The sequence below is a fragment of the Rattus norvegicus genome, chromosome 12 (assembly GCF_036323735.1).
Source record: "Rattus norvegicus strain BN/NHsdMcwi chromosome 12, GRCr8, whole genome shotgun sequence".
Lineage (NCBI taxonomy): Eukaryota > Metazoa > Chordata > Mammalia > Rodentia > Muridae > Rattus > Rattus norvegicus.
Window position 1 is genome coordinate 34529953 of NC_086030.1, and position 22880 is coordinate 34552832.

The window sequence follows — 22880 nt, forward strand, 5'->3', positions numbered from 1 at the left end:
TGGGGTTTATGGTTTGAGAGGGTTAGAGTCCATGGCTGAGCAAATGCATGGGGGAGGGAACAGCTGAGAGCCACAAATAGAAGGCTAGAATCTTTTAAAACCTCAAAACCCACCTTCCAATGACACACCTCCTCCAAGAAGACCACACCTCCTAATCCTTCCCCAAAAGTTCCATTAGCTGTGAACCAAGTATTCAGACATACAAGCCTGTGGGAGCCATTCTTCTTTCTCCCTTTAATGTATTCACTTTACATCCCGATTCCTGCCCCACCCATCCTCCTGGTAGGAGCCATTCTTATTCAAACCATTATCGATTATTCAGGGTCAAGGACAACCTCCTAGTCCTCTTCCATAGAAAGATAGAAAGCATCTATGGTCAAGCCTTGGGCATCCTCTACTCATAGGTCTGGCTGCTACTGAGCCAACATGGACCACTCCCAGTTACCTAGGATGCAGCCAGCTCAAGAGAAGACACTGATGGGCTCTTTAAAGAATGGGCTGTTGTGGGGTTGGGGATTTAGCTCAGCGGTAGAGTGCTTGCCTAGCAAGCGCAAGGCCATGGGTTCGGTCCCCAGCTCCGGGAAAAAAAAAAATGGGCTGTTGTGATGTTGCTTTGTGATGAACACACACAGAGAGGTCGGCATGATGATGGATGAGAGGGGTGAGCTACTGAGAAGTCTTTTACCCATTACCACCACATAAAGAAGTTTACCTTTCCTGGTCACCTGGCTACAGGAATACACTGTGATCGGCCTGCTAGACTGATGCTGACAGGTTGATCAATGACCATGTCTCAGTGACTCTTCCTCTGTCCTCCTTTGGTTACTGTGAGGACAGGGACAGGGCAAAAGACACATCATGGCCATCATGTGCCCTCTGTGAACACAGGCAGAGGGATGTGTGTGTGGCATGAGGAAATCTTGGTAGAGATCTCCTGATCACAGCCACAGAACTTGGTGGGGGCAAACCTACCATAGGAGTGAGACTTCATAAGGACTGTACTTTAGTGGGTAGTGGCACACACGGGCAGTCTCTCCCTACAAGGGACTGTCCCTATCCTTCACAGCTTTAGCAAGACCCACCACTCCAGGAGAGAGCAGTGGTTAATGGTACATTAATTGCCAAACACTGAACTGTTTTTCAAGAAAGAGAAATCAGAATTAATCGAAGAATACAGTGCTGGGAAGATGGCTCCCCAGCAGTGCTTGCCTGGTAAGCAAGGGGACCTGAGTTCAATTCCCAGCACCCATGTAAAAGCCAGGCATGGTGTCATAAATCTGTGGGGAAGTAGAACCAGGAGGCTCCCTGCAGCTCGCTGGCCGGCCAGCCTACCTGAGTCAACGCACCAGGTTGACCTTACCTCAAAAATACAAGATGGAGAGCAATTAACGAAGATATCTGACTTTATTTCTTGACCTCCACACACATACTCACATGCACGTACAGGCACTTGCTCACACATGTACCTCCACACCTCCACACCCGCACAAATACATGTGTGAGAAAGAGAATACATATACACTGATTCACTGATGGCTATTTTTTTTTCCTGCTTCTTGACGGTAAGAAAGGTATGGTGAGCATGGGAGGAAATGGATCAGAAACAACCCAGGCAAGGAGCCCCATTGGTCTTCCTAGTTTGCATCCCCAGAGCCTTGCTCTTCCAAGACCTGGTCTGATTTTTTCTTCAGTCTGTGAAGCATGCACAGATGCAGAGAGAGACAGAGAGACATAGCAAGACAGAGATGGGGAAGGGAGGGAGAGAGAAAAAGACCACGATAGTCAGAAAGACATCACAGATTCACTGGAAAGAAGTTCTATCATTTAACCTAGTTCTGAGACCAGCTGAGAATCCAGGATAGAGTTGGGCTCAGCTTTTTACCTGGGCCATCACAAGGTCACTGTAAAGGAGAGGATGAGGTAAGGCAAGGGGCACAATGGTCATGACCATCTTTGGAAAATACAATCTTCTGTATGTATCAATTTGACTGGATCTCAGGGTTGCCTTTTTGGAAAAGGAAGATGGGGTTGCTCCATTCACAAAGGATCTCCGGGAAGAGCACTGGATGGTGGCAGTGGCTGGCAAATTAGCTCCCTCTGAGCTCCATATCTTACCTAGAGTAACAGTCATTGATCCATAAGGGAAGACATGGGAAGGAGGACCCCGTTGGCTGTGTGACCAACACCCACTCATTCAGAGTTTCTTGCTGCCTTGTGGAGATGGTCCTGAGATCCAGACTAAGGACCTTCGTGTGGCTAAAATAAACACATGGAAAACACATGTCACTGGTAGGGAAACCCTGTGAATCCTTTGACAGGATCTAAGTCATTGTGGTTGTCCCCACTGGTATAAGAATACTACTAGCATCTAGTGTGGAGGCCAGCCTGCTACTTCACAGCCCAAAATGTACCAAGCAGCCCCCCACCCCTGCTGTAACTGCCACCAAGTTCTCTCAACTGGGGCTAGAGCACAGTTGCCAGGGGGTCTATTGCTATTGTGAAAATGTTCTTCTATCTAAGTTTAGTGAGTAACCATGGGAAGACGATGGCAGCCTCTAAACACATGTCCAGGGATAAAAGAGAACAATCTCTGAGCATATTGTTCCTTCTTCCCCATGAAGGTGCCAAAACTTGCTAGGAATGGCAGGATATCCCGGGCATGTGCTAAAGATTCTAGAGGAACAGCATCTTCTAAAGAAGTCTAGCAATGTGAGCAGCTCTTCTCCCTGTGGTCTTTGGGAAGAATGATGTGGCACACAAAGATGAAACTGCCATGTTCCCTCAAGAAGAGTCTCGCCTTGGGGAGTATTGGGGATGGACTGTAGTAAGTGGCTATTGGGTGACACTCTGTCCAAGGCTGTCTTTTGGTACATAAGACAGCGGGATATGGCTTGTCTATTTCCAGCAGAGAGAATACTCTCTAGTAACATCCCTTCTGCCAGATCTTTGTTTCCAGGCCCCACTCCTTCTCTTTTCCTTTCATTAGTATTTCTACCCAACACACTTTCTTACTCAACCTCTGTTCCTCAGAGGAGCTCCATGATCTCACCAGGAGGCTAGACTCTAGAGGAAACAGCCTGAATGCAAACCTCCATTCTAAAACATCCTTGCCCATATATTCGAGTTTGAATTCTGTTTTCATTGAAAAAAAGGCAGCAGCATAGGGGAGGAAAGGTTTACATTTCCAGGTTATAGCCCAGTGTTGCAGGGAAGTCGAACTTAAAGAAGCTAGACAGATTGTATCCGTAGTCAGGAGCAGCGAGACAATGAGCCCGTGCTGCCTGCTTACTTCTGTTCATACTCAGTGTAGCTTCCTTCACTCTTACACAGTTGAGATCCCAGCCTAGGGGATGGTGCCGCCCACATTCAGAGTGACACCTCAATTATCAATCAACACACACACACACACACACACATAAACACACACACATACGAGAGAGAGAGAGAGAGAGAGAGAGAGAGAGAGAGAGAGAGAGAGAGAGGGAGAGAGAGAGAGAGAGAGATATCAAGGTGGTGGCAGGATTAGTTTCGTTTCACCTCTACCTTTTCCCTTGGGGTGTATGTGGCTCATTATGTCTTCATTATGCTCAATGTGGCCTTCACACTATATACACATCCCTATGTCTGCACTGACCTTTTTATAAAGATTTCTGTATGATCGAACATAGCCTAGTCACCCATTTAATTTAATTGGTTTCCATATTTTTAGTGTGTGCATGCACGAGTGCGTGCGTGCATGAGTGCGTGCATGTGTTGTTTGTTCTTATGCGTGAATATGGAGAGACCACAGGTGCTACGACGCACATGAGGTGATCTCAAGGTCAACCTCAGGGATTCGTCCACACCTTGGGATGTGGTCTCGTGCTCTCTGCTGTGCACCCAGGCTGCTCGGCCCTCAGGTTTCTGAGATTTTCCTGTCTCTACCTTCTACCTCACCATAGGGCTATGCTGCTCTGTCCAGGTTTACGTGCATTCTGAGGATTTGAACTCAGGTCCTTGGGCGTTACACACTAAGCTATGTCCCCAGCCCAATTTAATTAGTTCTTAAGGTCACTGGAGATTTAGAACTCAGCATAGAGATCTCAGAACACTTGAATTCCCCGGCTGACTCCATTTTTATTTAGGTGGCATTGCAATGCAGCCCGGGCTGAATTCAAACTTATTGCATAGCTGACAGTGACACTGAACTTCTGATCTTCCTCCCTCTACCTCCTGAGTGCTAGGATCACGTGTGTGTACCACCACACCCCTCTTTTACACAGTTCTGAGAATTAAACACAGAACTTTATGCTAGGCTAGCCCTGTACCTACTGAGTCAATTATCCAGCCCTTCAGCTACACTTCCAGAGGATCCAGGTTCAATTCCCAGCACGCCCTACCCCCAATGGCTCATATCAGTAACTGTCTTTAACTCCAGTTCCAGAGGCTGAAATAACTTCTGATCTCCGTGGCACCAGGCATACACATGGTGCACAGACATACATGAAGCAACACACACACACACACACACACACACACACACGAGAGGGGGAGGGGGAGTTGGTTAGAAAGCTTGGGCTAGAACATGAAACAGATAGCTCCTTCGAGGCCTACTCTCAGTGGCTCGTTTTCTGCAACAGGGCCACAGTTCTAAGGGCCCTACACCCTCCTTAAACAGCGCCACCAGCTGGTAGTCGAGTGTTAAAACAGATGAGCCTAGGGTGCTTTCACATGCAAATCGTATTATTTAGTGTACTTACCCTGACTGAACAGATGGAATAAGGCTTGAGTGCTACACACAGCATCTTGCTTTAGCAAACTTTAAATGTTAGCTACATCCTTACCTCCACCACCATCACTAAGGATGTTTGTTTTCCTCCCAAGATAAAGACCAATCACAAGAGGCTACCACCAGCCTGAGGCACAGATGCCAGCCCCTGGTGGAACGTTACTGTTTGCTCAGTTTGAGGGAAGGAAGATGAACATTCATCATCCTTAGCATTTGAAAGAAAGGAAAGGGGAAAGAGAGAAATACCCAGAGAACATAAATTTGGCCACAGATGTGATATTTAGATAAGATTCAAATGCAGCCACCATTTAACCAGAAGAGCTTAGAGCTAGCATTAAATTCACATAAGTGTCAGGATTATGCACACGAGAGTCAGACATATTAGCTTTGTCTCCATCATAGAGCAGGGGAGACTGTCTGGAGGATTATGGAGGGGACTTGAGAGTGTTACTCAATCACTCCTTGACGTCGTCGGCATTGCAAAGTGCTAGTTAATAAATGATTTGACGTGTACCATTAGTTACACTTGAAGGAGAAGTGCTAAAGACTGCCATTCACCTAGGTTGTTGAATGGCTCTGGTTCTTCTCCCAGAAGGGGAAGTCTGTGGGGTTTCCATACCAGGTGCTATGGTCAGAAGGAGAGAGGGGACCTGCTCTTGTCGATTCCAAAAGAAGGAACCCAACGCATGTCTCTGGCCTCCTGTGTGAGGATCCCTGTCCTCTTAGGAACTGAGACTGATATTTTCCCAGCTGACAACTGGCCCAGCTATACCAGGTCTTCCAAAGCTGAGAGAGCACAGGGCAGGCTACTTGGGGCAGTTCTAGTGAGGGACACTCATGTGTATGTGCCCTCTTTCGAGAGGACTTGGGAGACACTAAGGCAAGATTAAGACAGCAGACAAAAAGTACAACCTGAAGGTTTGAGTCACCATGGCCAGTATGAGTAATGACCATGAGCTTGGTGACTTCAGATACAAGACATGTTCTCTGAAGTCACACTTCTCAGGAGCCTCCTGCAGAAGCTCGCTGTTAAGCTTTGACTGTAAAGTCCTAGTGAATGAGATTCCAGCTGTTTCCTGCCCCAGAAGCAAAAGTTGTCCACCTTGAGAGACAGGGGATACATTGTTTTCCTACACTGTATTAACATCTCCAGTATCAATGTGAACCCCAAACTAAAATTTTATAAACCTTAAATACACACAATGAAATATATTGATAAAATGTGAATTTAAAATAAAAGATCAGTCCTGGGAGATGGGTCAGTTGGGAAAGTACATTCTTGGAAAGCATAGGCCTGAATTCAATCCCCCAAACTCCCATTAACAAGCCAGGTACAGCAGTGCACACTGGTAATACCAGTGATGGGGAGGCAGAGATAGGAGGATCCCAGGGGCTGGCTGGCCAGCAAGTTGAGCCTAATTAGTGAGCCCCAGCCCACTGAAAGGTGCTCTCTCGAAGGAAATAGGCTGTCTTCCTGAGAATTCACCTCTCCATAAACATTTTCTAAGTGGATAAAAAGCGTGATTCATACTCACAAATACCTCTAAGATGAATCCAAACCCTCCCAAGCACATAGGCTTAGGAGAGCTGTGTCCAGAAACCAACCACCACAGCCTCCTAGGCAGAAAGAGACACTTGTCACTGGTGTTCACAGCTCATAGCCTGTGATGGTCACACCCGCACTCAGCAGCAACCAAGGCAGAGGCAAGCCCCTGACATCCTGAAGAACCGGAAATCACGATTGAGCAGCTCACTTGACTATCTCAGAGTATAGGACGTGCACTGTACCACATGGGCGTCTTCCGAGAACCACAGACAGATTCTCAAGTCCCCAACCCCACTCATGGCAACTTGTCTTGGCCCTTGACTTAAATAATACCTCAGACACCCACATGTGAGTTCAACCCTGATTCATGGACACAAGATGCCCTGTGCACGGCTCTTGACCCACAGACACGGGACATTGGTTCTGTGCATAGCCCTGCTCCAAAGTCCCCTGACCTTGTTTGCACAACTCTGCCTCACAGACCCTGTAAAGCCTCCTCTCCTGCACCAACACTTGCCCCTGCCTTCTGTCACCTCAAGGAATAAACACTGGGTTAAAGAGCCAAGATGAAGGCGGTTATGTACTCAACACCACACTTGGTGCACCCCAGCCCTCACCTCCTTCAATGCAAAGGCAGGCCCTGTGGCTCTCTCTCTCCCTGGATGAGCTCCAAGTGCCTTTAAATGGGTTGCCTGTTTGTCAGGAAAGCCCTGAGAGTTACATTCAGGAAGGACTCAGTTGCTCTAAAAATTAGTCTTATAAGCAATTCGTCACCGCATCCTTTCTTCCCCTCCCCCTCTCCTTTCTTCTTCCTTCCTTCTTTCCTCATTTCTCCCTTCTCGTCCTCATCTCTTTCCTTCCTGTCTCCCCCTCCCTCATTTTTCCTCATCTGCTTCCTCCTTTCTTCCTCCCCGCCCCCCGCCTCTTGCCTCACATCCTGACCCCTTTCTCTCTTTCAAGGACTCCGATCCTCTGCAAATGCTCAACCTGAAGTATAAATGGAAATCTGGAGAGAGAGAAAGGGCCTTAAATTAAAGACTCCCTGGGCCCTGAAGCAAGGCAAGCTCTGTCCAGACCACAAATTATAATAAGCCAGCCATCGCTAGTCCCACTGGACAATGCAATCAGATTTAAGTACTTTTGCTATTGGCAGACAGTGAAGATGACAAAGTCCTCCTCTGTGGAGTCAGCTGCCCATTTCTTTTCGTTCTTACCAATCGACCTCCCCACTCAGGCTGAGCCTCACAAAAGCCTGTCCCGTGTATCCAGCATCCACACTGCCTCTACAGCAGACAAAAGCACATTCATTAGAAAGGCCTTTGTGATCTCTGCACAACCTACTCATTTCTGTCTGCTTCCCTTCACACCCCTTTAAGAGTTAAAGGTAGGTTTTTCATCCTTTGAGATGGGAAGTAAGAGCCCTGGGCTGAAATGGCACCTCTTGAGGGGGCAGGGAAGACAAAGTCCCTTACTCTTCAACGTGGCCCCGGTGTGTCGAGAATCATCCATGTCCTTTGGTCTTGGGTTTATCATGTGTGAAGTGCTGCTGATAATTGTACCTGCCTCCTGTGTGGTCCTGAGGCTGAGATGATACTGGGTGAGCACAGCATCCATCCCTGACCTGTATCATAGTCAGTGGCCAGCGGATTCCTCTCACCTGCCTTCCTTTCCCTGTGCCAATGAGTGAAGCACAAGTGAGGGGACCCATTCTCATCCCAGAATTCATCTTCCTGTTCCACTCTGGGTCCACTCTCTATGAGAACAAGTGAGGTGCAAGTCAGCTGGCTCTTGGAAGAATGCATTTTTCCCCTGGTAGTTCTGAAGGCCAAGGATCTGGGCTCAGGAAAGAGGAATCAAGAATCAGTCTGGGATTCTTTAGCTCCCAATCTGACTTGCCCCATTCCTTACCCTCCCTGATCTCCATGCTCGTAGCACAGCCTCCTACCCCCATGGCCCACAGTGTCTGCTCCCTCCCCCTACGTTACCAATATCCTTCTCAAAAGAGCATCTAGAACAGAGCCAAAACCACCCCAAACACTCAAGGCTAGTCCCCACCAACAAAGAGCCTTCACTTTGAGGCTAGAGAGATGGCCCAGGAGTTGAAAGTGCTTACCTTGAGAGTGCGTACCTCTGAGTTTGGATCTCCAGAACCCACATAAATACTAGGTGGGCATGGTAACATGCCTGTGATTTTAGCCTCGGAGGGCAGACACAAGGGATACCCAGAGCAAGCTGCCGGATGAAAATAGCCATTTGGGTGAGTTCTGAATTTGATTTAAGATTCTCTGCCTTGATGATAAGGTGGATGATGGGTCAAGGATGGATTCTTGGCATCAACCTTTGTGTCCCACATGCACATGTATGTATACACACATACACACACACACACACACACACACACACACACACACACAAAGGGAAAAGTAAATCAACCATCAAATAAATAAATGTATATGACTTTACTTATCAATCCAGTAGATGAAAGATCCTTAGTCACTTTAGCAGGATCTGCTCTGGTAGCAGTTGCTTCATTGAAAGCAACTGCCTGTGCCTGCTTTCCCTCACAGTGGTGACTCCCAAACATGGCACTGCCCTGTTCCCTGGTCTGTGGACTGTGATGAAGCTCACCGCCGCCGCCCCCCCTGCTTCTCTCCCTCCTCCCTCCCAGGTTTCTGACAGATGTGACTACGTCTTCGTCAATGGGAAGGAAATGAAGGGCAAGGTGAACGTGGTGGTCACCGTCACCTACCAGCACCTGAGCAGCCCCCTGGAGATGACAGTGTGGGTGCCACGGCTACCCCTGCAGATCGAGGTCTCAGACATGGAGCTAAACCAGATCAAGGGTTGGCGGGTCCCCGTTGTCTCCAACAAAAGGTAGGTGTATATGAACATGTGCATGTGTGAATTGCACACATGCATGTGTGTGTGTGTGTGTGTGTGTGTGCGTGTGTGTGTGTGTGTGTGTGTGTGTGTGTGTGTTGTGCATTGGGTATCCGCAGCAAAAAGTCATGTCCATGATGGTTAGACTTGAGGAGAGAAGCAGGCAAGTAGCTACTCTTCAGGCAAGAGTAATCACGTTGATTTAGTGGGACCAAGTGCATAGACTCTGTCTCCCAGACACCTGGACCCCAGCCACAAGCACCATCTCTTGAAAGATGAGCCTGGGGAGGAAGTCACGTGGATGAGGCTCAGGATAAAAAGAGAACTAACTGACTTTAGGAAGAAGCAAGGAACAGATGCTATTCCACGAGCCAGAGCCGAGGTTCAGGGCTCTTGGCCCCGGTGGGAAGTCTGAAGTTTGTCTGCCATAGCGTAGCTGTCACACCCTGAGGTGGAGTTTGGTAGAGAGGTGAGCCTCCCATCATCCATCAGAGGGCCAGATGAGGACTGGGGAGGTAGAGTCACAGTGCTCAGGCTCTCCCTTCTGAATGCCACTGCGGGGATGCCAGTGTATGCAGCCATGTGCTGGAGACATTTCAAGTGTCGGAGTAAGCATGAGCCCTGTCACATAAGGAGAAACTCCTGCAGGCTGTGATAGCAGAGGCGGCGATCTGAGGTCACTTCAGAGGACCTTATTAGTCTTCACCTTTGAAGTTCACCCCTCTAGACCTGTGACCTCTGGAAGAGGCTATAGCTGAAAGAGAAAGGTGGCAGGTATCGCAGACAGTCGGAAGATAGTCCTTAGAGATGTTTCTTTGGAAAACTGGGATGCTGCAGGCTAGGGTAGATGGTGGGGTGGATGGTGATGGTGATGATGATGATGATGATGATGATGATGATGATGATGATGATGATGATGATGACGACGACGACGACGATGACAACGATGACGACGATGATGATGATGATGCAGTTGGCAGAGAACTAGCCAGGTCCGGTGAATGGTCATCTCAGATAGCTGATGGGCTCCCTGAAAAGTGGACAGTTGATGTTGAGGTATGGTGGGAATGGGCCAGTGCAACAAGACATCAGACAGTGAGGGGACAGCTGACATCTGTCTGCCTTGATGAGAGTATCTCACTACCCCCACGGTAAATGCTCGCCTCTTTTGGGTGACAACCCAGTCGTATTAGCTGTATATTACTGTATGTCCTGGTTGGCTTTGACTGTTAACTTGACACAGCCAAGAATCATCAGAGTGGAAAACCTCTATTGAGGAATCGCCTGGGTCGGGTTGGTCTACGTGAATGTTTGTAGGGAGTCGTCAATTATTAATTGCTCACTCCAGGCGGCACCATTTACCGCACAAGTGGTCGTGGGCTATATAAGAAAGCTAGCCTAGTCAAAAAGCCAGAAAACAGCGTGGGTCTTTTCTTCAAGTTCTCACTTGAGTCCCTGCCTCAACTTCCCTCAATGATGGATTCTGACCTGGAAGTGAAAGCCAAACAAACCCTTTCCTCCCAGAGTTGATTTTGGTCAAGAGTTTTTTTTTTTTTTTTTTTTTTTTGTTTTTTTGTTTGTTTGTTTTTTTGTTTGTTTGTTTGTTTGTTTGTTTTTTTAATCAAAGCAACAGAAAGGAAACCTGAACACTGTGTGAGGCAGGGCCTTAATTTAAAAACTCAGTATGGCTTGAAGAATGGTGGGTTCGGTCTCTCAGATTCTGCACGGGAGCAGCTGGGTGTGGCTTAATGAAGTCCCAGGAGCTGAGGTCTCAAATGCTGAATTCTGCTAGGGAGACTCACACCCATCTGGGGGTTCTTGCAGAGAAGGCTCACTCTGGCATTGTTCCCCGAGCTCCCCTCCTCACTAGCTGCTGATCAGTCGAGACAAGGTGCCTGCCAGGTAGATGTTTCCCTCAGGAAGCTCAGAAGACAGCAACTTGCTTCATCAGAGTGGGCCAGGGACACAGAAGCCCCAGAAGAACCCAAACCACACTGATGCCAGTAGCTGAAAAATCCAGTCATAAAGCGAGGTACTTGGGAAGCTGAGACAGGAGAATTAGCGCCTTGGGTACGTAGTGGGACCTCATATTAAGAAACAAATAAAAGGTCTCGTGAACTCTTGTTGCAGTTCCCAATTAACCTACTCTCTGATCAAATCAACCCAGAGGTGGCGGTGAATTCCTTGCTACCCAGCCTAAGGTTCTGGGTTCCTAAATGAAAGACCTGTGAGAGCACACACACACACACATGCGCACACACACACACACACACACACACACACACACACACACACACACAAATGACTGGGCCAGTTCTTAAGCTCTATGTGACTAAAACCTCCCCTCCTATAGCCCTGAGTTATTACATTCTAAAAATCGATAGTCCATCTTTGCTGCCCTAGACCCAATTGGGGGACCCCTGAAGCCGCTCTTCTGCTCTTAGGGGATTGGTATGCTCCCTCTTCTGCACCTCTCAGGCCTGGTCCTTCCTTACTCCTTTCCTATCCCCTCCCCAAATCTACAGTCCTGCCTCTGTCTTCCTGCCCAGCCATTGGCCGCTGACAACTTTACTTACCAATCAGCATCAACACCTGGGGGACAGGGCCCCTCAGCCTCTTATGTGCAGGCATGCAGATTCCCATGTAATCTTGGGAACCCAATTAACATAATACAAGCTTTAGAGCAAATCCACAGCAAACTCTTCCTTCCCAGAACCATTACCTGAATGTAAATCCTTCAAGAGCCTTTGACTCTTGATATCTATTGGCAAGTAATGGCGACTGGGGGCAGAAAGACACTGTCTTCAGTGGTTCGGCCACTGGTTAAGATGCCCAGATTCCTGTAACTTAACTCTCACATTTGTCCCTGGAAGTAATACTAGTGAAAATCACTGGTTCGTCGCCCAAAACAAGAGACACAAAAGTAGAAAGGCTGGTTAATATGAGAAAGAGCGGCAGGGAAAGGGGATGAGAGATGGTAATGGTGGGGATAAGTATGACTGAAATACATCATGCACATGCATGAAAATGTCCCAATGAAACCCATTATTTTATATCATTAGTATAGAGTGATTAAAATGTTGATGATGGGAGGGCCTATCCAAACACTTTTGAATAGAGATATAAAATGCAATCTGTGCCTAACAAGAGGGGGTGGTAGAGAGTAAAAGCCAGGAGGCCCGGGTCTTTGGGAAGATCTTAACCACTTGTCCTGCCTCTCCATTCTGTCCAATCAGAACTCTTGTCACACCAGTGGGTGGTTAAACTCCCTGAATCTTCTGCGCATGCCTGAGCCTTAAGCTGGCCAGAACTCTTTGGAGGGAGACTCCCAAAATGGCGCCCACAAATAAATACTTTTTGACAGGCCAGCTCGGGACAGTGAGGAGGAAGATGATGACGAGAAGAGGGGCCGAGGCTGCACCCTTCAGTACCAACACGCCATGGTGCGAGTCTTGACCCAATTCGTGGCTGAGGCACCTGATCCCGGGGGACACCTGGCCCACCTGCTGGGCTCTGACTGGCAGGTGGACATCACGGAGCTGATCACTGACTTCATGCAGGTGGAGGAGCCCAGGATCGCTAAGCTGCAAGGAGGGCAGATCCTGACTGGCCAGGAGCTGGGCATGACCACTATCCAGGTGAGGCTTTCTGTACTCCTCTCTGCCAGGGGAATTGTTTAACTGTTGTGGCTCAGGGGGCTCACTTTAATGAGGTCACCAACTACCCAGTTTGAGCGTGACATGGAACAAGGGCCCTGAGACACCTCACACAATACACGGGAGACATAGGGCTCCACCTCTTATTGGTCATGTCCCCTAACCATGGCAGGTCTTACTATATTGAGAAGCAAAACCCTAGATAAAAGTTCACCCTGCCTGAATCACAGGACTGGTCAGTTCCTTGATACTGATTGTAGTCACCTGAACCTTCTATCCCTCCACAACTGAGAGTTTTCCCTTGACCTATACACACATGACGACGACGACGACAACGATGATGGTGGTGATGACGACGACGATGAGTGAAAACATTTAATGTTACTTATATCAAATAACTAAGAAGAAAGTTGAAAGACAATGTCAACACCTAAAAGCCCAGGTCTAGATAAGGGTTTGTCTTATCTAGGCTTTAAACACGATTCAAGTACAGAAAGGAATTGTATGGTGACAAAGAGGAAAAGAATGGCCTTCCTATGCAGGCAACATAGAGACTGTGTCAGAAGGGCATCCAGTCCTAAGACCACTTCACTCAGTCCTATGGAGTTCCCAAGTGATAAACTCATTTATTCACATTCTTCTGGGAACTTTCCTCTCATGCTGTCTTAGTTAGGGTTACTGCAGTGAACAGACATCATGACTAAGGCAACTCTTATAAGGGACAACATTTAATTGGGGCTGGCTTACAGGTTCTGAGGTTCAATCCAGTATCATCAAGGCAAGAGCATGGCAGCATCTAGGCAGTCATGATGTGGGAGGAGCTGAGAGTTCTACATTTTGTTCTGAAGGTAGACAGGAGAAGACTGGCTCCCAAGTGGCTAGGAGGAGGCTCTCAAAGCCCACACCCACATGCCACACCTACTCCAACAAGGCCACACCCACTCCAACAAGGCCACACCTACTCCGACAAGGCCACACCTCCAAATAGTGCTGCTCCCTGGGCCAAGTGTATTCACACCACCACACATGCCCACTGCCATTTGAATAGTCAAGACAGACAAACCAAAGGTGACGGTTGGATGAAACATGAGCTCTGGGGACTCTTTGAAAAATTGGTTTGTTGAAATGCTGCCCCAAAACTCACTGGTCCAAAGAGCAAATGAACAAAGAAACAGACCTAATTCACCCAGGAGCACTGAGAATGCATAGAACGTGGAGAAAGCCATGCTCCATGATCACTAGAGGTGTGCAGAGGGAATCGAGACTGAAATATCAATATCAGGTTGGACTCAGAGTGGGTGTGGATGGGGCAGGTATTATACAGGGCAAGTCAAGATTTCAAGATGCCACTGGATCACATGGTTCAGTCTCTCTAAGTGTAGAACTGAAGTCTGATGTATTGGTGAAAGCCTTTACAGTGCCAGCACTAGGGAAGTAGAGACAGAGCTCTACGAGTTCAAGAATAGCCTGGTCTACATAGCAAGCTTCAGGCCAGCCAGGGTTAGACAGTGAGACCCTGGCTCAAAAGAGAAAACATTAACTGTACAAATGAAGGTCCCAGAGCTGGTGATAGATTATAGATGATCTTTGAACCAGGAAGCCCTACGCTCTATTTTGAGGTTTGTTTTTATTTATTTTTATTTTATGTATCTGGGTATTTTCCCTATATGTATGTATGTGCACCATATACATGCCTGGTAGGGCCAAAAGGGGATGTCATCCCCTGAAACTGGAGCTACAGATGGTTATAATCTATCACATGGATTCTAGGAACTGAACCCAGGTCATCTACAAGATGCTAGTATTCTTAACCACCAAGTCATCACCCCAGCCCTAAGAAGCCCTACTTTATGGTACACGTTGGCTGTCCCATGTGAGATAGAAATAAATATCCAGTTAGGGTGTCATAGTCATGGTTTTCTGGGGGGACATGAAGCTGTTTGGAAGTTGCATATTTTTAAATAAGGGTGTACCTGTAACAGCAGGAATGGCCTGTACTGTGTACAGGAGTCACCGCACTCAAAAGAACAATGACACTAATCCCTCTTGCTGAGAATAAGGGTAGGACACAGTGGCAACTGGAGTTAGTGTGTGGGTATTCGAAGGGTAGCATAGACTCACTCCATGCTGTTATGTGGAAGACTGCATCACTACACTTCCATGACTAAGGCTTAGTTTAAGAGGAGGCCTGCTTCTGTGCCCATGGGCTCGTTGGGGGCTCCCTGTCTCTCACAGTCCCTGCATGCCCTCATTCACGATGTGCGATACATAGAGCGCTGTGACCACCAAGAGCCTCCCTTTGTCATGTTGGCTCTGCCCCTCAGATCCTGTCCCCTCTGTCGGATGCCATCCTTGCCGAGAAGACCATCACCGTGCTGGATGAGAAGGTGACCATCACAGACCTCGGGGTCCAGCTGGTAACGGGACTGTCACTATCCCTGCAGCTCAGCCCTGGGAGCAACAGAGCCATTTTTGCCACTGCAGTGGCTCAGGAACTTCTGCAGAGGCCCAAACAGGTAAGGAAGTGATGCGTAAGACACACATCAGCTGAGACTTACCCCATGTGAGGTCAGCACACAGTAGGTAAGGTCAACTAAACACCAGGTGAGGTCAACATACACCAGAGAAGTCACTCATTAAGTAGACTGTTGTGAAAATTTGTAATCCCAATCAGGGGGTTTCTACCCCGCCTTTGACCATTTAGTTTCTGAATATAAGACACACACAACCTTTATATGTATAAAAAGCCTTAACCAGCACAAGAGCTGGGCAGATATCCACCCTCCTTATTATTAAAATCTACTTTCCTATCTATAACCCCAAGTTATTACTTACTATGTTTCATCTGGGCTGCTCTTAACTCCAATTGGCCAGCCCTCAGGGCTATGTTTTCACGACTCACCTAACTCATGGTACCTTCTCCTCTATTCGCCTTCTTCTCTCTCTCCCTCATGATTTTCCTCTGACCCCCCCAAGCCTAGGAACCCTAAAACCCACCTTTGTCTCCTCTGCCCAGCTGTTGGCTGTGAGCATCTTTATTCATCAATCAGAAATAAGCTGTGGGCAAAGTCACATAGTGTCACTTGGGTCTATGTGCGAACTCTTCTCTGGGGCAACCAGATCTCAAAGAAGGAGTGTTAGAGTACAAGCAGCATCAGGCCAACCTACCACAGTAGACTTCACACCAGATGAGTGCCCCATTATGAGAACCCCACAGCAGGTAGGGGCTCTTACCAGGAGATTCACAGACTCCAAACAGACATCACGTATCTAGTGTTTCTTGACTGCAAAGGAGCTATGAATATGTGTTCCCAAAGCCCTTGCATCATAGCTCGCTGAAACAGTGAGCAAAGACTACAGCAGGTGGCCAACAGTCACTCAGAGTAGAATCTCTGATGGGATGCTCCCCAGTCCTTCATACTCAAGGGTACTAGGGTGAGGGGTCTGGGTGGGTCACACTCTCCTCCTGTCTAAATAGCCCTGACTAGCATACTGACCTCACCCAGCAGTGGGAGGGAAGTAGAGGCAGGATCCGACTCAGGATTTTCACTGCCTACAGCCAGATCTCAGCAGGTTTGGGGGCTGAGCTAAAGATTATACTACCTCGTCTTGTTGCTCAGACAGAAGTAGGGAACCAATGTGAGGTCATATCGTTCTCCTCTCTTTCTTTGAAGGCAGTGTACTAATAGACTGTGTTAGGTATATGGGTGTGTATCAGATTTCTGTTGCGGCGATAAACACCACATCTAAAAGCAACTTGGTGAGGAAATGGCTCATTTGACTGACAGCTCATGATCTAGCATTGAGGAAAATAAGGGCAGAAGCTCGAGGTAGGAACTGAAGCGGAAGCCATGGGAAAATTCTGCTTCCCGGCTTGCTCTTCATGGCTTACTCAACCTTCTTTCTTACACCACTGAGGGCCACCTTCCCAGAGGTGGAACTACCCACTGTGAGCTGGGCCCCCTCACATCAATCCTTAATCAAAGAAAGTGCTCCATAAAGTGGCCTACAGGCCTACAATCTGACGGAGGCATTTTCTCATTTGAAGTTACCTCTTCCCAGATGGCTCTAGCTTTCTCAAGTTGACAAAAGTTCAGCCAACAAAGGACGTATGTTTGTAGATGTGCCAGTTTGGGTGTCTTATATATGCTCATGTATGTGTCTGTATGTGAGTATATGCGTATTCTGTGTATTGTATTATCTGTTATACATGGTTTTGTGTTGTATATGTGCCTACATGTTTGTCTATATGCCTGTGGGAGCAAACTGTGCACTGGGTGTATGTATGGGAGAATCTTGCTTATGTATCCTGTATCCTGTGTTGTGTGTATCATTGGTTGTATACATGTTTGGGTATGTACCTGCATGTGTACTGTGTACTTGTGTGTGTATGTGTATGTAACGTGTATTGCTTGTGTTTGTAAGTATACTCTGAAGTGTACAGTTTTATGGTGTGTGTGTGTGTGTGTGTGTGTGTGTGTGTGTGCGCGCGCGCGCGCGCGCGCGCCGACCCAGCAGTTTTTGTACAGTGGATCTGCAGATAGAATATGATTACCTTCCTATTCGGAAGTGGACAGACATTCTTTCTTAGATGGAACATAGAGAATGAGGTGAACTTTACAGCAAAAGACAGCAATCAGTCCTCTCTGCATGGGATCCTATTCATCCAACTCATAGACAGACTTTTCTGGAAGCTTCCCTACCCATCAGAAACCCTTCCTTCATTGTTACCTTCAGTGGGATGGTCACTAGACTCATCGTCCACCCTTGAATCACCAGGCATCAGCAGAGACTGACCATACTCAGAGCAGGAAGGAAACAGAGGTCAACTCACGACCTCAAGCCTTCTATCTTCCAGCTGGACCTGGACCTCAAGTTTCCCTCTCAGGTGCTAGCCAGTCATTACGCCCCGATCACACAGTCTTACGTAGGGGATTTGGGATTTAAAAAAAAAATGAGAGTTGATATTCCTAGTAACAGATACAAATTCTTGGCAAAACATCAACCCTCCTTTTGTTTAGAGGGACGGACACCAGCCTGCAAAGTGCAGATAGGAAAGAAGAGAGATGAGCTTTCTGCCTAGCTCAGTGGATGATAAAATCAGACCGAGACCAGTTAGGAATTAAAAAGTGATAAGACACAGCCAGAATCGAGATAATCCATCCCTGACGTGCTGAGTGTCACCTGCTCCCCTAAGGGTAGCTCTGGGGTTGGTTGCATGGTCCTTGGTCCCCTTCTACAGCTTGGCTCTGACCTGACAAATTCAGAAAGCTAGGCATCCATACGCCTCCCCTGCTGAGATTTCCTGGCACAATAGAGCAGGCTGGTGGATCAGTGCCGGGTCCTGGGAAGTTTCTGCGCTGCATCCTGGCCCATTTCCCACACAGCGACGGGTTCAGGCTAACAGCTAACAAAGGGAAGGTGTGGAAGCCACCAACTGCCTTCGAGGATCTTGCTTTGTTCCTTCTAAGCTAAACCCCATTCGTGAAACATTTACTTCAGTCACCCACTGGTAAGGGCTGTGAAGATGGGAAAGAAAGAAAGAAAGAAAGAAAGAAAGAAAGAAAGAAAGAAAGGAAGGAAGGAAGGAAGGAAGGAAGGAAGGAAGAAAGAAAGAAAGAAAGAAAGAAAGAAAGAAAGAAAGAAAGAGAGAAAGAGAGAAAGAGAGAAAGAGAGAAAGAGAGAAAGAGAGAGAGAGAGAGAGAGAAAGAAAGAAAGAAAGAAAGAAAGAAAGAAAGAAAGAGAAAGAAAGGAAGAAAGAGAGGAAGGAAGGAAGGAAGAAAGACAAGAAGAGAGAGAGAAAGAGAGAAGAGAGGAAGGAAGGAAGGAAGGGAGGAAGAAAGAAAGAAAGAAAGAAAGAAAGAAAGAAAGAAAGACAAGAAGAAACAAGAAGAAAGACAGACAAGAAGAAAGAGAGAAAGAGAGAAGAGAGAGAAGGAAGGAAGAAAGGAAGGAAGGCAGGAAGGAAGGAAGGAAACTCAGTCTGAGTTTCTTCTTTCAGATATAGAGGAGAGAGGGAGGGGGAGGGCATAACCCCACTCAGTGACGCTCAGTTAAAAGGAATATCATGGCCGTCTCCTTTCTAACTAGCTGAAGCCAGCAGGTAATGCATGGGTCTCTTGGGGGCTGTTTCCAGGCTGGGCTTGAATGTGCATGTCCTGGGAGATGGAGACAGGGCCTGGGGCAGAGCAGGCTTTTCAGGGAACCTGAGGGGGAAGAAAGCAGTGGAAGTGCCCATCCCCCAGCATCCCCAAGATCAAAGGTTTTACTATGAAGCTGCTGGCTCAAGCTATGAATGAATGGAGTCATCTAAGCATAGAGTGTAGAAGGCAAAGAGGTGGAGACACACAGAGACCTTGGCTGTAGGCTGCCTTTGTGTTCCCCAAGTGTCTTCTCATTGGTCGGAATGGAGGCAAAGTCCCCTACTGTCTCTAGCTGGCTTCACACCTACCTTAAGTCAAAGCATTAGCTCCAGGTGAGCACAAGCCAGTTATGTCCAAGAGAAGGTACAACCCACGAAATCATGGCCTGTGGAGCATCTCTCCATCCAGATCAATGCCCTCGATCTGTGTTATATGTGACAATGTGACTGACTGGATGCTACAATGGAGTCAGAAGGTGTGATGACCACATTAAATTTATACCATGACAATCATTGAGGAGCCTCCTTGCCAGCTATACTGTTTTCACACGCCATTTATAGTTGTACAGAAGTAGATCCTGGGCAGTCCCTGAGCCTGTCTGTCTTCTAACAGATAAGAAAATTAGTCGATCTTAATTTTTTTTGAGACCAAGCTACCCCAAAACTCTTTACCTAGTCAAGGATGACCTTGAACTCCTAACCTACTGCCCCCTTTTCCTGAGTGCTGAGATTAGAGCTGCATGCCTACCTGGCTTAATCTGCTGCCAGGGACGGAAGTCAGGACTTCACACTTTCTAGGGAAGCATTCAACGAACGGAGCTATGTCCCCAACCTCAAATTCCAATCTTATTTTGGAAGGCTTAATCTGACCCTATTTGTCCCCTCACCCCCCCCGCCCACCTTTTGGTTGTTTATAGTAATTCAAACCCTCCTATGTTCTATGGTAGAGCTTCTTGTGGCTTTCTCTACACTGTCTAACTGACTTTTCCTTGAAGTCACAAGAAAATTACACACACACACACACACACACACACACACACACACAGAGTGCCTATTTGCTGAACCTCCAGACACATGTTGACCCGCCTCTCTTGCTCCACAGGAAGCGGCCATCAGTTGTTGGGTGCAGTTCAGCGATGGCTCTGTCACACCCTTGGACATTTATGATGAGAAGGACTTCTCCCTGATGGCTACGTCCTTGGACGAGAAGGTTGTCTCCATCCTCCAGGACCCCAAATTCAAGTGGCCTATCATTGCTGCGGAAAACGAAGGACAGGGGGCCCTGGTGAAGGTAGAGATGCTGATCAGCGAGTCTTGTCAGAAGTCAAAGCGGAAGAGCGTGTTGGCTGTGGGAACAGCCAGCATCAAGGTTAAATTTGGACAGAACGATGCGAACCCCAATGGTAGTGAGAGCGGACATCTTGGGGCTGGGCTTCATGTGGAGAATATCAATGACAGGAGGTCCAAAAAGCCTTTTCAGGAATGGGGGAGCCCTGAGGGACCATACTACAGCAGCTCATCCATGGGACTCATGGAAGGATGGGGCAGTACAACTAAGAGGCCAACCTTCCCGAAGAAGGAAGGCCAGGAAAACCTGTTAGATGACATCATCCTCTCGCAGACCATGGCCACAGATCTCACCAGCTTCCCAGACCAGGTGGACCTCCCTGGGAGCAACGTGGGCACTGAGGAACATGACCCTGATCAAGCAGCCAAGGGGCTGAGTGACCTCGAAATTGGCATGTATGCTCTGCTGGGTGTCTTCTGCCTGGCTATCTTGGTGTTCTTAATTAACTGTGTGACCTTTGCCCTGAAGTACAGGCACAAACAGGTTCCCTTTGAGGAGCAAGAAGGTCTGAGTCACTCTCACGACTGGGTTGGGCTGAGCAACCGGACAGAGCTCTTGGGGAACCATATGAACTTCGCCTCCTCCCAAGAGGAGCAGATCACTGCCATTGACAGGGGTCTGGACTTTGAGGAGAGCAAACTCCTTCTCAGCTCAAACTCTCAGAACAGCATCAACGGACAGCTGTTCAGGTCCACAGGAGCCATGCTCACAGATGACAAAGAACAGAAAAGCGAACCCCCTACGTCCCCTACCTCCAAAAGGAAAAGAGTGACATTTTCCACATTCTCCGCCATCTCCTCAGACGACGGGTGTCCTTCTGGGAACACCATGGTGTTGAGTAACGAGGATGATATTAAGTGGGTCTGCCAGGCCCTGGATCCTGGCGAGTGCCCAGAACCTCACAGTTGCATGGAGCGGCTACATGAGCACGTGTAACAGAGACACCAATGTTGTTCTTACCTTTCAGCCTTTAACCCACTTGGGTATGGGGAGGAGACACTCACCCAGGGGAGAAATGAGACAAGAGGACACCACAAGGGCAGCACTGTTCATAGAACCCTGGGAAATGGTCGCCTCTTAGCTGGGGAGACCCGGGATCGGTACCCACACACAGGCCATAGTGCACGATGATTCTTAAGAGGTTTACTGTGCATGGCAAGATGTTGTCAAATCTGAACAAAGAGGCGTGTTTAAGGGTTTGCAGGGAAGTACTCCCTCAATTTGGTTTTTTTCAGATCCATGCCGCTCCGATAATCACTATTTAGACCATGAAAAAGAGGGGGGAAAACGGGCAAGGTTCAGGTTGAGCGTGCATGGATCGGAGGGAAGAGACACGGCATCTGAGTGGATCAGCAGGGCTGACTCTAAGTGTACTCACAGGCAGACTGTAGAACTGAAGCTGGCTGCCGAAAGCAGGGTATTGAGATGGTAATTCCCAAAGATGGGGTCCAAGTTGACCAGGAATTATTGACAGGCCAAGGAAGAGGTTAGCAGGGCAGAAAGGAAATGGGTAAATGAGCCCACAACTGTCTTTGGAACTACATGACAAGAAACACACACACACACACACACACACACACACACATACACACACACATATATCATTGGAGCAATTGAGAGAAGTTCCCTGTCTGTAGAACCACATGGCTCCTTATACAAGTTCACTAGATCTGAACTTGATCACAACACTCTATTGATGCCCTTCAGCCATTGATTATTTGTGAGTGAGGAAGGGAGGGTGATTCCCAGATTTTGCTCCCCGCCTCAATTCCCCCTGAACTTTGTACCAACTTCAGGTGGCATTCTATAGAGGGGGGTCCCAGAGGGGGGTCCCAGGAACACGATTCCCTGTAAAGAGACTAGTCACCAGAGTGCGAACAGGACTCCAGGTGAATCCCCACCCCCACCCCCTGCTTTCCTAGAAACCACAGAGGGCCTGTTTTGTGATAGGCTCTGCTGCCGCTCATGTTGGGTCTCCTGCCCAAGAATTTCTCATCAGGGTATTAAGACAGAGCCATCTGTTTAGTTGCAGACTGGCCCTTCTGAACTGTCAGAGGTGAGGGTCAGGAAAGTGGGCTTGCGCATGCTTGGACAGCATGAGAGAGATGAGCGGGTATACGGAGGTGTATGTGTGTGTATGAGGGTACGTGTGTGTCTGTGTGCGGGTGTGCATATAGCGGGTAGCTGTGTGTCTGTGGAAGCTGTGTGTGTGTCTGTGGGTGCATGTTTGGGTGTACCTGTTCTTACAAGCACTTGGAGCCCAAGTCATCCCTGAAAGGATTAATTAGCTTGCTTAACGTCAAAATATCTCTACGATTCCTCAGATCCTAAGCCTATGAAGATGGTAGGAGAGGCATGATGGGGGGGGTAGGGGTGGGGATCCCCCCCACCCCAATCCAGGTCTCACTGTGAAGTGAGGATGATGGGTTGAGGAGTAGCTGTGACCGTGATGGGTGAAGGAGACTAGTCTCTGGGTATTTCTAACACCGTCATTTACTTCCCTTTTTCTTTCCGGTTACTTTCTGTCTTTATTGCCTTGT

General features: G+C 47.9%; 1 protein-coding gene across 2 annotated transcripts in view; it reads left to right on the forward strand.

The window, feature by feature from the left end:
* Tmem132d (transmembrane protein 132D) overlaps positions 1 to 22880 on the forward strand; it is a 647297-nt gene that overhangs the window by 623982 nt on the left and 435 nt on the right. The window contains exons 5-8 of one of the 2 annotated variants that reach the window (XM_017598307.2): positions 8983 to 9188; positions 12559 to 12832; positions 15175 to 15366; positions 20095 to 22880. The exon at positions 20095 to 22880 is cut by the window's right edge and continues 435 nt beyond it. In XM_017598307.2, coding sequence (XP_017453796.1) covers positions 8983 to 9188; positions 12559 to 12832; positions 15175 to 15366; positions 20095 to 21276 — 1854 coding nt within the window. In that variant the 3' untranslated portion in view covers positions 21277 to 22880. The remainder of the gene's footprint in view (positions 1 to 8982; positions 9189 to 12558; positions 12833 to 15174; positions 15367 to 20094) is intronic. The other variant, NM_198727.2, reaches the window with a different exon arrangement.